Source organism: Agelaius tricolor, unplaced genomic scaffold (genome assembly GCF_023055355.1).
Source record: "Agelaius tricolor isolate 1412-34295 unplaced genomic scaffold, bAgeTri1.0.p SCAF_3, whole genome shotgun sequence".
Classification (NCBI taxonomy): domain Eukaryota; kingdom Metazoa; phylum Chordata; class Aves; order Passeriformes; family Icteridae; genus Agelaius; species Agelaius tricolor.
In genome coordinates, this window is record NW_027269263.1 from 69,253,521 (window position 1) to 69,266,105 (window position 12,585).

Consider the following 12,585-nt stretch of genomic DNA (forward strand, 5'->3'; position numbering starts at 1 on the left):
ATTTTATTCCACTTTATTCCCTTTTATTCCATTTTATTCCACTTTATTCCATTTTATTCCATTTAATTCTACTTTATTCCACTTAATTCCATTTTATTCCACTTTATCCCCTTTTATTCCATTTTATTCCACTTTATCCCCTTTTATTCCATTTTATTCCATTTTATTCCATTTTATTCCCTTTTATTCCCTTTTATTCCACTTTATTCCATTTTATTCCACTTTATTCCCTTTTATTCCCTTTTATTCCCTTTTATTCCCTTTTATTCCACTTTATTCCATTTTATTCCACTTTATTCCCTTTTATTCCCTTTTATTCCATTTTATTCCCTTTTATTCCCTTTTATTCCACTTTATTCCCTTTTATTCCATTTTATTCCACTTTATTCCATATTATTCCACTTTTATTCCCTTTTATTCCATTCTATTCCACTTTATTCCATTTTATTCCACTTTATTCCCTTTTATTCCATTTTATTCCACTTTATTCCACTTTATTCCACTTTATTCCATTGTATTAAATTTTATTCCATTTTAATGCCTTTTATTTCATTTTATTCCATTTTAAAATAGTTGAAGTATGACTTCAACTATTATATAAGTTAAATAATTTAATTTTTTAAAAAAACCTTATAAGAGAAAATATAACCATTAAAAAAATTATTTTTATTTTTATTTTTATAATGGGGTTTATATATATATATTTATAACCATTAAAAAGTAAAATAATAATAATAATAATAACAATAATAATAAAAATAAAAATATTTATTATTATTTTTATTTTTATATATATAATGGGGTTTATATATATTTATAACCGATAATAATAATAATAATAATAATAATAATAATAATAATAATAATAATATTTTTATTTTTATTTTTATTTTTATTTTTATTTTCATATATATTTTATTTATATATAAAGTTTATATATATATAAATTTATATATATTTATAAGCATTAAAAATTATAATAATAATAATATAATAATAATAATAGTAATAATTCTTTATTTTTATCTTTATATATAATGGGGTTTATATATATATATAACCATTAAAAATTAATAATAATAATAATAACAATATTATTTTTAAATTTTTATTTTTATATATATAATCAGGTTTATATATATTTATAACGATTAAAAAATAAAATAATAATAATAAGAATAATTTTTATATTTATCTTTATTTTTATATATATAATGGGGTTTATATATATTTATAACCATTAAAAAATAATAATAATAATAATTATTATTTTTATATATATAATGGGGTTTATATATATTTATACCCATTAAATAATAATAATAATAATAATAATAATAATAATAATAATTTAATTTTATTTTTATTTTTATAATGGCTTTTATATGTATTTAGATGTTGTGTTTTCCCAAGCTGCTGGAATTTGTGTTCCCCAGGATTCAGGGACAAACCTTTCCCTCTGGGCTGCAGTTCCTGGCAGGGATGGGTTATCGATCCTCCTTAATTCCAGCTTGAGCAGGAGATTTCCTTGGTTTAGGGGATTTTAGGCCTGCCCAAGGAAGGTTTGGTCCCAGCGGGCACGGGAGGCAGGGGAGGAGCAGAATTTGATTTTTGTCTCTGTTTCTTGCAGGCAATCATCAAATTCCTGCAGGACCAGGGCGTCCTCATCCTGCTCACGTCCTCAGCCCTGGCACGCGAGGATGGTGAGGCCAGCCTAAACTGGGCTGCATTCCTGAGGGGTTTGGGGCCTAAACTGGGCCTGGGCTGCAATCCTGAGGGGTTTGGGGCCTAAACTGGGCCTGGGCTGCAATCCTGAGGGCTTTGGGAGCCTAAACTGGGCTGCAATCCTGAGGGGTTTGGGAGCCTAAACTGGGCTGCAATCCTGAGGGGTTTGGGGCCTAAACTGGGCCTGGGCTGCAATCCTGAGGGGTTTAGGGCCTAAACTGGGCCTGGGCTGCATTCCTGGGGGGTTTGGGAGCCTAAACTGGGCCTGGGCTGCATTCCTGAGGGGTTCAGGAGCCTAAACTGGGCCTGGGCCGCAATCCTGAGGGGTTTGGGACCTAAACTGGGCCTGGGCTGCATTCCTGAGGGGTTTAGGGCCTAAACTGGGCCTGGGCCGCAATCCTGAGGGTTTAGGGCCTAAACTGGGCCTGGGCTGCAATCCTGAGGGGTTTAGGGGCCTAAACTGGGCCTGGGCTGCAATCCTGAGGGGTTTGGGGCCTACACTGGGCCTGGGCTGCATTCCTGAGGGCTTTGGGAGCCTAAACTGGGCCTGGGCTGCAATCCTGAGGGCTTTAGAGCCTAAACTGGGCCTGGGCTGCATTCCTGAGGGGTTTAGGGGCCTAAAGTGGGCCTGGGCCGCAATCCTGAGGGGTTTGGGGCCTACACTGGGCCTGGGCTGCAATCCTGAGGGCTTTGGGAGCCTAAACTGGGCCTGGGCCGCAATCCTGAGGGGTTTGGGGCCTAAACTGGGCCTGGGCTGCAATCCTGAGGGGTTTGGGGCCTAAACTGGGCCTGGGCTGCAATCCTGAGGGCTTTGGGAGCCTAAACTGGGCCTGGGCTGCAATCCTGAGGGGTTTGGGGCCTAAACTGGGCCTGGGCTGCAATCCTGGGGCTTTGGGAGCCTAAACTGGGCTGCAATCCTGAGGGCTTTAGAGCCTAAACTGGGCCTGGGCTGCATTCCTGAGGGGTTTGGGAGCCTAAACTGGGCCTGGGCTGCAATCCTGAGGGGTTTAGGGCCTAAACTGGGCCTGGGCTGCAATCCTGAGGGGTTTGGGAGCCTAAACTGGGCCTGGGCTGCATTCCTGGGGCTTTGGGGCCTAAACTGGGCCTGGGCTGCATTCCTGAGGGGTTTGGGGCCTAAACTGGGCTGCAATCCTGAGGGGTTTGGGAGCCTAAACTGGGCCTGGGCCGCAATCCTGAGGGGTTTGGGGCCTAAACTGGGCCTGGGCTGCAATCCTGAGGGCTTTGGGAGCCTAAACTGGGCCTGGGCTGCATTCCTGGGGGGTTACGGCCTAAACTGGGCCTGGGCCGCAATCCTGAGGGGTTTGGGGCCTAAACTGGGGCTGGGCCGCAATCCTGAGGGGTTTGGGGCCTAAACTGGGCCTGGGCTGCAATCCTGAGGGGTTTGGGGCCTAAACTGGGCCTGGGCCGCAATCCTGAGGGGTTTGGGGCCTAAACTGGGCCTGGGCTGCAATCCTGAGGGGTTTAGGGCCTAAACTGGGCCTGGGCTGCATTCCTGAGGGGTTTGGAGCCTAAACTGGGCCTGGGCTGCATTCCTGGGGGGTTTGGGGCCTAAACTGGGCCTGGGCTGCAATCCTGAGGGGTTTGGAGCCTAAACTGGGCCTGGGCTGCATTCCTGCTGGGTTTAGGAACCTAAACTGGGCCTGGGCTGCAATCCTGAGGGCTTTGGGAGCCTAAACTGGGGCTGGGCTGCATTCCTGCTGGGTTTAGGAACCTAAACTGAACCTGGTTTCTCAAACTAAACCTGTTCTTTTAAACTAAACCTGGTTTCTTAACCCAAACCTGGATTCTTAACCCAAACCTGATTTTCCAAACTAAACCTAGTTCCTTGACCAAAAATTGGTTTCTCAAACCGAACGTGGTTTCTTAACCAAATCCTGGTTTCTTATTTAAAACCTTCTTCCTTAATCCAAATGTGGTTTCTCACTCTAAGCCTGGTTTCTCAAACTAAACCTGGTTCCTCACGCTGAACCTGTTTTTTTAAACTAAACCTGGTTTCTCAAACTAAACCTGGTTTTCTCAAGCTAAACTTGATTTCTTAACCCAAACCTGGTTTCTTAACCAAATCCTGGTTTCTTATTTAAAACCTGGCTTCTCAATCCAAACCTGGCTTCTCAATCCAAACCTGGATTCTTAAACTAAACCTGGTTTCTCAAACTGAAACTATTTTTTTAAACTAAACCTGGTTTCTGAACCTGAACCTGGTTTCTCAACAAGAATTAGGTTTCTGAAACCAAGGCTGGTTTCTCACGGGGCCTGGTGTGTGCTTTGCAGGCCTGGAGCGCAGGGAGCCCGTGACCCTGCTGGCCCTGTTCCTGTTCCGCTCCCGCCGCGCCCTGGGCCCCCGAGGTAGGAACTGAGCCAGGCCCAGCCTCGGCCTGGACCCCTGGCCTGAGGGGCCCAGGGCTCTGCAGAAGGTGGAGCTGCTGCTCCAAGGGTGGGGAGTGGGGTGGGACACACCGGGAGCAGGTTTGGGATGTTGGGTGGGATTGGGATGTTTGGTGGGATCCATGTGGAGCAGGTTTGGGATGTTTGGTGGGATCCATCCAGAGCAGGTTTGGGATGTTGGGTGGGACCCACCTGGAGCAGGTTTGGGATGTTTGGTGGGATCCACCTGGAACAGGTTTGGGATGTTGGGTGGGATCCATCCAGAGCAGGTTTGGGATGTTGGGTGGGATCCACCTGGAGCAGGTTTGGGATGTTGGGTGGGATCCATCCAGAGCAGGTTTGGGATGTTTGGTGGGATCCATGTGGAGCAGGTTTGGGATGTTTGGTGGGATCCATCCAGAGCAGGTTTGGGGTGTTTGGTGGGATCCACCTGGAGCAGGTTTGGGATGTTGGGTGGGATCCATCCAGAGCAGGTTTGGGATGTTTGGTGGGATCCACCTGGAGCAGGTTTGGGATGTTTGGTGGGATCCATGTGGAGCAGGTTTGGGATGTTGGGTGGGATCCATCCAGAGCAGGTTTGGGATGTTTGGTGGGATCCATGTGGAGCAGGTTTGGGATGTTTGGTGGGATCCATGTGGAGCAGGTTTGGGATGTTTGTGGGATCCACGTGGAGCAGGTTTGGGATGTTGGGTGGGATCCATCCAGAGCAGGTTTGGGGTGTGGGGTGGGATCCATGTGGAGCAGGTTTGGGATGTTTGGTGGATTCCATCCAGAGCAGGTTTGGGATGTTTGGTGGGATCCATCCAGAGCAGGTTTGGGATGTTTGGTGGGATCCACCTGGAGCAGGTTTGGGATGTTTGGTGGGATCCATCCAGAGCAGGTTTGGGATGTTTGTGGGATCCATCCAGAGCAGGTTTGGGATGTTTGTGGGATCCATGTGGAGCAGGTTTGGGATGTTTGGTGGGATCCACCTGGAGCAGGTTTGGGATGTTTGGTGGGATCCACCTGGAGCAGGTTTGGGATGTTTGGTGGGATCCATGTGGAGCAGGTTTGGGATGTTTGGTGGGATCCATGTGGAGCAGGTTTGGGATGTTTAGTGGGATCCATGTGGAGCAGGTTTGGGATGTTTGGTGGGATCCACCTGGAGCAGGTTTGGGATGTTTGGTGGGATCCATGTGGAGCAGGTTTGGGATGTTTGGTGGGATCCATCCAGAGCAGGTTTGGGATGTTTGGTGGGATCCATGTGGAGCAGGTTTGGGATGTTGGGTGGGATCCATCCAGAGCAGGTTTGGGATGTTTGGTGGGATCCACCTGGAGCAGGTTTGGGATGTTTGGTGGGATCCACCTGGAGCAGGTTTGGGATGTTTGGTGGGATCCATGTGGAGCAGGTTTGGGATGTTTGGTGGGATCCATCCAAAGCATTTGGACATTTCTCCAAGGCTGAGCTTTTTGCTTGCTGATATTTGGAGCTTTTGCCTTCAATGTTTCCTTCCCTTCCCTTCCCTTCCCTTCCCTTCCCTTCCCTTCCCTTCCCTTCCCTTCCCTTCCCTTCCCTTCCCTTCCCTTCCCTTCCCTTCCCTTCCCTTCCCTTCCCTTCCTTTCCCTTCCCTTCCTTTTCCCCCTTTCCTCTTTCCTCCTTTCCCCCTTTCCCTTTTTCCCTTTTCCCTTTTTCCCTTTTTCCCTTCTTCCCTTTTTCCCCTTTCCCCTTTCCCCTTTCCCCCTTTCCCCCTTTCCCCTTTCCCCTTTTTCCCCTTTCCCTTTCCCCCTTCCCCTTTCCCCCTTTCCCCTTTCCCCTTTCCCCCTTTCCCTTTCCCCCTTTCCCTTTCCCCCTTTCCCCTTTCCCTTTCTCCCCTTTCCCCTTTCCCTTTTTCCCTTTTCCCCCTTTCCCCTTTCCCCTTTCCCCTTTCCCCCTTTCCCCTTTCCCCTTTTCCCTTTCCCCCTTTCCCCTTTCCCTCCAGCATCTCTCTGCCCCACTGCAATGACTCAGTGAATTCCCCCTTTTCTAAGTGGCCCGATGATCGCTTTTGTTTTGGTTTTCGCAGAGGAGGAGCGGGATGCCCCGGGCAGGAGGGAGGGCAGTCCCCGGAGCTCGCTGTCCCTGCAGATCGCCTCGGTGGTGCCGGGGCTGCGCTACGCCCTGCGCAGAGCGGCCGCCGCCTCCTCCCGCGGGGCCACGGGCAGCCCCCGCATCCAGGAGCACCTCCAGGAGTACGCAGAGCTCCAGGAGAGCTCCCGGGGTGGCATTCCTGGTGTCCCTGTGCCCTCTCCGTGCCGGGACGGGGATGCTGGCATCCAGGAGTACGCAGAGCTCCAGGAGAGCTCCCAGGGTGACATTCCCGGTGTCCCCGTCCCCTCTCTGTGCCGGGACGGGGATGCTGGCCCTTCCCAGAAGCTCTCGGAGCAATCCCTGGCCCGGCTGCGCCGTTACCTCTCCGACCCTGGCAGCTTCACCCTGGGGATCTCAGCGGCCTTGCAGTGTCTCCGTGGGGCTGCCAGGAATGTGGGAGACGATCCTGGCAATTCCTCCTCCTCCTCCTCCTCCTCGGTGCCCCTGGGTGCTGCTCCTTGCACCAGGGCAGCGGGAGCCGCGCGGGATAAGGGAGAGCTGCTGCCCACCTCTGCTCCAGAGACATTCCTCAAAAGCGTCACCTCTCCCACCAAGCCCTGGGGCCGGGAGGCCAGGAGGAAATCCAGCAGGATCCTTGGGAAGAGCATTCCCAAGGCACCGACACCTCCTGGGGAGAGCAGCAGCAGGAGCAGGGAGGCAGCCAAGAAAAAAACCGGCGTCGCTTCCTCTTGTCCCAAAAAATCGGGGTCCGCGGGCAATTCCAACGAGCCCATGCTGAAACTGGCCAATTTGCAGTTGCCACATGGGAGGAAAAGAGGTGAGTGCTGGAAAAATGGGATTGGTTTGCTCCTCCCACCCAGCTGGGATGCTCAGGGTTCACTGGGAACCATCCAGGAACTTTGTGAGTGCCTGGAGCACCCACATAAATCTCAGGAATGATTCCAGGGAAGCTACCTGGAATTGGGTGCTTCCAGGTCAGATTTTACTTATTAAAATAAATTAATTATATTCCCAATTAAATCAGGATAATGAGGAGTAAAATCACCAAAACCCCTTCCCCGCGTCCCTCCCTTTTCCCCATGAATTTTTAACCCAAAGAATTCCCAAATTTAAACCAACCCCTCCTTTTCCCTGTCCCAGGTGCAGAGGTCCTGGCTGCAGAAATTGTCCACAAACCCCAGTGTGAAGGTGCTGAGAAGGAGAAGGAAAGCTCAGCTCCCAATGGTCCTGCTGTGGAGGCAAAGAGGCCAAAAACCCTGGAAAACGTGGACACAAAGAAGGCTCCTGTCACCGAGAGTGGCTCAAAGCCAGGGAAAAGCAAAGTGCAGAAAAACCTGGAAAACAGAGCAGCAAAACCTCCGGAGAAGCAGCAGGAAGGGAGTGGTGAGAAAAAAATTCCCTTGGGGAAAAAATTCCTTTTAAAGCTGAGCCATTCCATGGCAGGGAGGAAATGAATGGGTTTGGATTGAAGCAGGGAAAATGTCAAATACTGGGGAGAAATTCTGGGATGGAATTCCCAAGGAATCCTCCTGGATCCCTGGAAGTGTCCAAGGCCACTGGGATAATGGGATGAGCCATGGGGTTGGAATGGGATGATCCTTGAATTCCCTTCCAGCATTCCATGATCCAACATTCCCTCGTTTCCTTTGGAGCTCCCAGAGTGCATCCAGCACCTCTCCCATGGGGTGGCTCCTGCCAAACCCCAAAAATCCCCAAAAAAAGCCAGTTTGGCTGTAAAAACCCCCAATTTTTGTGTCTCACTCAGTAATGGGATGAGCCAGGGGGTTGGAATGGGATGATCCTTAAATTCCCTTCCAGCATTCCATGATCCAGCATTCCATGATCCAACATTCCCTCCTTTGGAGCTCCCAGAGTGCATCCAGCACCTCTCCCATGGGGTGGCTCCTGCTAAACCCCAAAAAAATCCCAAAAAAAGCCAGTTTGTCTGTACAAAACCCTCAATCCAAAAATGGATTTTTTTCCCCTTTCTAAATGGATTTTTCCCTTTCTAAATGGGTTTTTTCCCCCTTTCTAAATGGGTTTTTCCCCCTTTCTAAATGGATTTTTCCCTAAGTGGATTTTTCCCTTTCTAAATGGATTTTCCCCCCTTTCTAAATGGATTTTCCCCTTTCTAAATGGATTTTTCCCTTTCTAAATGGGTTTTTCCCTTTCTAAATGGGTTTTTCCCCCTTTCTAAATGGATTTTTCCCTTTCTAAATGGATTTTTCCCCTTTCTAAATGGATTTTTCCCTTTCTAAATGGGTTTTTTCCCCCTTTCTAAATGGGTTTTTCCCCCTTTCTAAATGGATTTTTCCCTAAGTGGATTTTTCCCTTTCTAAATGGATTTTCCCCCCTTTCTAAATGGATTTTCCCCTTTCTAAATGGGTTTTCCCCTTTCTAAATGGATTTTCCCCTTTCTAAATGGATTTTTTTCCCCTTTCTAAATGGATTTTCCCCTTTCTAAATGGATTTTCCCCTTTCTAAATGGGTTTTTCCCCCTTTCTAAATGGATTTTCCCCTTTCTAAATGGATTTTTCCCTTTCTAAATGGGTTTTCCCCTTTCTAAATGGATTTTCCCCTTTCTGAGTGGATTTTTCCCTTTCCAAATGGGTTTTTCCCCTTGTTCCCCCAGAGCGGAAGGCGCTGCCCTCGGAGCTCCCCAGCGAGGCCTCATCCCAGCCCCCTGGAGCAGAAATCCCAAGGAATGTTCATCCCATGGCGATTCCCAGCGTTGCCTTTGCCCTGCCCGGGGACAACAGCGACTCCCACGCCCTGAACCTGCTGGCTGACCTGGCCCTGGGCTCCTGCATTCCTGCCTTTATTCCCAAAGACTCTGGGATGGCCCCCGTGGAACCCGGGGATTCCTGGGAGCAGCGGAGCCCCTCCGAGCCCAAATCCCTGCGCGTGGCCTCCGACCACAGATACCACAGGGCAGACAAGCAGGGCAAGAAACCCACCTCCAGCAAGGTGTCCCCGAGCCAGGCGCTGCCTGAGCCAGCGGATCCCAGCCCGCTGGCCTCTCCTCCCAGGGAAAAAACCTCTGGAATTCTCAGCAGGAGCAGCAGCGCCGCGTTCCAGGTGTTCCCTCCCCGCCGAGCTCCGCCGGCCTGCGAGGCCAGCTCCCACTCCATCATCTCAGCTGAGCATTCCTACGCCTCCCCGCTGCCCGAGGATCCCGGGGCAGCCCCGGATCCCAGGGGGAGCCACCCCAGGAGCGCTCCAGCCGCTCCCTTGGTCGGGAAGGTGCTGCCCTTCCGGCACCAGCAGAGCAGCGCGGCCGAGCCTGCCCGGAGCCAGCTCCCTCCCAGGAGGAAGGAGGAGTTCTCCAGGAGCCACACGGTGAATCTCTGCGGGAATTCCATGAAGGTCACCTGCCTCTGGGAAGAGGAGTATCTCTTCCACCTGGACAGCAGGTACACCAACGATTCCCTGGAGAAAACTGTCATCCGTGCCCTGCATGGGTAAGTCAGCCTGGGGGGCTGCAGGAGTCTGGGAATGGGGTTTCTGTGCCTTTAGCCCTTTGTGCTCCACATCTGTGGGGTTTGTGCCCTGGCTCGCTGTGGTTTCCTTGGAAAGGAGGGTCTGGGGGTGGTGGTGGGGTGACAGAGTGGAGGGGACCCAGCCTCGTGTGCTGGACCCAAAATTCCTCCCCGTCCTGGGGTGATCCACAGTGTGGGCAGCAGGAAAAGGGGGAATTGGGGAATTCTGGCCCTCCCAGGTGAGACCCCACCTGCAGAGCTGCCCCAGCCCTGGGGACAACAGCAGCAGCACCTGGAGCTGCTGGAGAGAGCCCAGAGGAACCCATGGAGCTGCTCCAGGGCTGGAGCCAGGCTGGCAGAGCTGGGAATGTTCCCCTGGAGAAGGGAAGGCTCCAGGGAGAGCTTCCAGCACATTGCAGGCCTGAAGGGGCTCCAGGAGAGCTGCAGAGGGGCTGGGGCCAAGGCCTGCAGGGACAGCACCCAGGGAATGGCTCCCAGTGCCAGAGGGCAGCCAGGGATGGGATCTTGGCAATGAGGAATTCCTGGCTGGGCTGGGATTGCCAGAGCAGCTGGGGCTGCCCCTGCATCCCTGGCAGTGCCCCAGGCCAGGCTGGACACTGGGGCTGGAGCAGCCTGGGACACTGGGAGGTGGCCCTGCCATGGCAGGGCTGGCACTGGGTGATCCTTGAGGTCCCTTCCCACCCAAACCATTCCATGATTCTGCAATTCCCATGGCTCTGCAGCTGGAATCGGTCCCTAAAGCCACGACCCCAAGTCCTCCATCCCTCCTTTGGAGCTCAGATTTCCTCTGTTTTTATTTTTTCCTACAAAAAGCTGGAATCTGCATCAAGCAGTGCGTGCCCCTCTGCCTTGGGGCTGAGCCCTGCAGGGAGCCAGGCATGAACTCTCAGGGATGAACTCCAGGATGAATTTTAGGGATGAATTTCGGGGATGATTTTCAGGGATGGATTTTCAGGGATGAACTCCAGGGATGAATTTAAGGGATTAAATCTCAGGGATGGATTCTCAGGGATGAATTCTCAGGGATGAACTCCATGGATGAATTTTAGGGATGAATCTCGGGGATGATTTTCAGGGATGGATTCTCAGGGATGAACTCCAGGATGAATTTTAGGGATGGATTCTCAGGGATGAACTCCAGGGTTGAACTCCAGGGATGAATCTCAGGGATGAATCTCAGGGATGGATTCTCAGGGATGGATTCTCAGGGCTGAACTCCAAGGATGAATTTCAGGGATGGATTCTCAGGGATGAACTCCAGGGATGGATTCTCAGGGATGAGTTCCTGGGGCTGAGCAGGGGAGGATGAGGATGGTTCCAACTCTCTTTGCCTCCCTTGCCAGGCCCTGGGACCCCAATCTTCCCGACGACGTGGAAGGGATGAAGCTGATCCTGCACATGTGGGTGGCTCTGTTCTACCGGAAGCCCAGCAAGCTCCTGAGCAGCTCCAGGAAGGTGGTGGAGCACAGCAACCCCAGCAAATTCGTCTCCATCAGCAGCTCCGGGGGCTTCCTGGAGCTCAGCGATGACAGCCAGGACTGCTTTGGCTTCGAGACGTGTGCTGCGGACTCGGGCTGGGATCCTGACCAGACTCCCAGCAGCTCCCTGGACCCCAGCCGCCCTGCCCAGGGCGCCTGCCAGCCCCAGAGGAGCCGCGCGCATTCGCGGACGGACGCGGACGGAGCCGCGGGAGCCGTGGACAGCACCGTGTCCTCCTCCTCGGGGGAGCTGCCCTGCACGGCAGGGGAGGAGGAGGAGGAGGAGGAGCCTTCCTCCACCAGCTGTCCCGAGAGCCTGTCCCTGCAGGATCCTCCCAGGGAAAGGCTGGAGCTGCCCGAGGGCGTTCCCGAGGAGAGCGCGGTGAGTGCGGCCTTGGGGCTCCGGGAATGCTTTCTGCTAAAGGAGCAGGGGATCCCCTTAGGAGGAGAGCAAGATGCTCCTCCTGAAAGAACAGGGATGGATTCTCAGGGATGAACTCCAGGGGTGAACTTTGGGGATGAATTTCAGGGATGGATTCTCAGAGATGTTCCTCTTAGAGGAGCAGGATTTTCCTCCTGAAAGAACAGGATGTTCCTCTTAGAGGAGCAGGATTTTCCTCTTGGAAGAGCAGGAGTTTCCTCCTAAAGGAGCAGGATCTTCCTCCTAAAATAACAGGATGTTCCTCTTAGAGGAGCAGGATTTTCCTCCTGAAAGAACAGGATGTTCCTCTTAGAGGAGCAGATTTTCCTCTTAGAAGAGCAGGAGTTTCCTCCTAAAAGAACAGGATGCTCCTCTTAGAGGAGCAGGATTTTCCTCTTGGAAGAGCAGGAGTTTCCTCCTAAAGGAGCAGGATCTTCCTCTCAAAAGAACAGGATGTTCCTTTTAGAGGAGCAGGATTTTCCTCTTGGAAGAGCAGGAGTTTCCTCCTAAAGGAGCAGAATTTCCTCTTTAAAAGAGCAGGATTTTCCTCTTAAAAAATCAGGATGTTCCTCTTAGAGGAGCAGGATTTTCCTCTTTAAAAGAGCAGGATTTTCCTCTCAAAAGAACAGAATGTTCCTCTTAGAAGAGCAGGATTTTCCTTTTAAAGGAGCAGAATTTCCTCTTTAAAAGAACAGGATTTTCCTCTTAAAAAATCAGGATGTTTCTTTTCAAGGAGCAGGATTTTGCTCTCAAAAGAACAGGATGTTCCTCTTAGAGGAGCAGGATTTTCCTTTTAAAGGAGCAGAATTTCCTCTTTAAAAGAGCAGGATTTTTCTCCTAAAAGAGCAGGATTTTCCTCCTAGAAGGAGCAGGAGTTTCCTCTTAGGGAAGCAGAATTTTCCTTTGAGGGGAGAAGGATTTTGCTCTTAGGGGAGGAGGATTTTTATCTCTTAAAAGAGCAGAAATTTCCTCCTAGAGGAGCAGAAG

The 12,585-nt window shown here is 50.5% G+C and overlaps 1 protein-coding gene across 6 annotated transcripts in view; it reads left to right on the plus strand.

The window, feature by feature from the left end:
* The window catches only part of TASOR2 (transcription activation suppressor family member 2), a 50,452-nt gene that overhangs the window by 27,864 nt on the left and 10,003 nt on the right, over window positions 1–12,585 (plus strand). For all 6 annotated transcript variants that reach the window (XM_071424206.1, XM_071424207.1, XM_071424208.1 and 3 more), the window contains 6 exons: window positions 1,631–1,703; window positions 4,018–4,092; window positions 6,174–7,016; window positions 7,340–7,582; window positions 8,832–9,660; window positions 11,043–11,559. In XM_071424206.1, coding sequence (XP_071280307.1) covers window positions 1,631–1,703; window positions 4,018–4,092; window positions 6,174–7,016; window positions 7,340–7,582; window positions 8,832–9,660; window positions 11,043–11,559 — 2,580 coding nt within the window. The remainder of the gene's footprint in view (window positions 1–1,630; window positions 1,704–4,017; window positions 4,093–6,173; window positions 7,017–7,339; window positions 7,583–8,831; window positions 9,661–11,042; window positions 11,560–12,585) is intronic.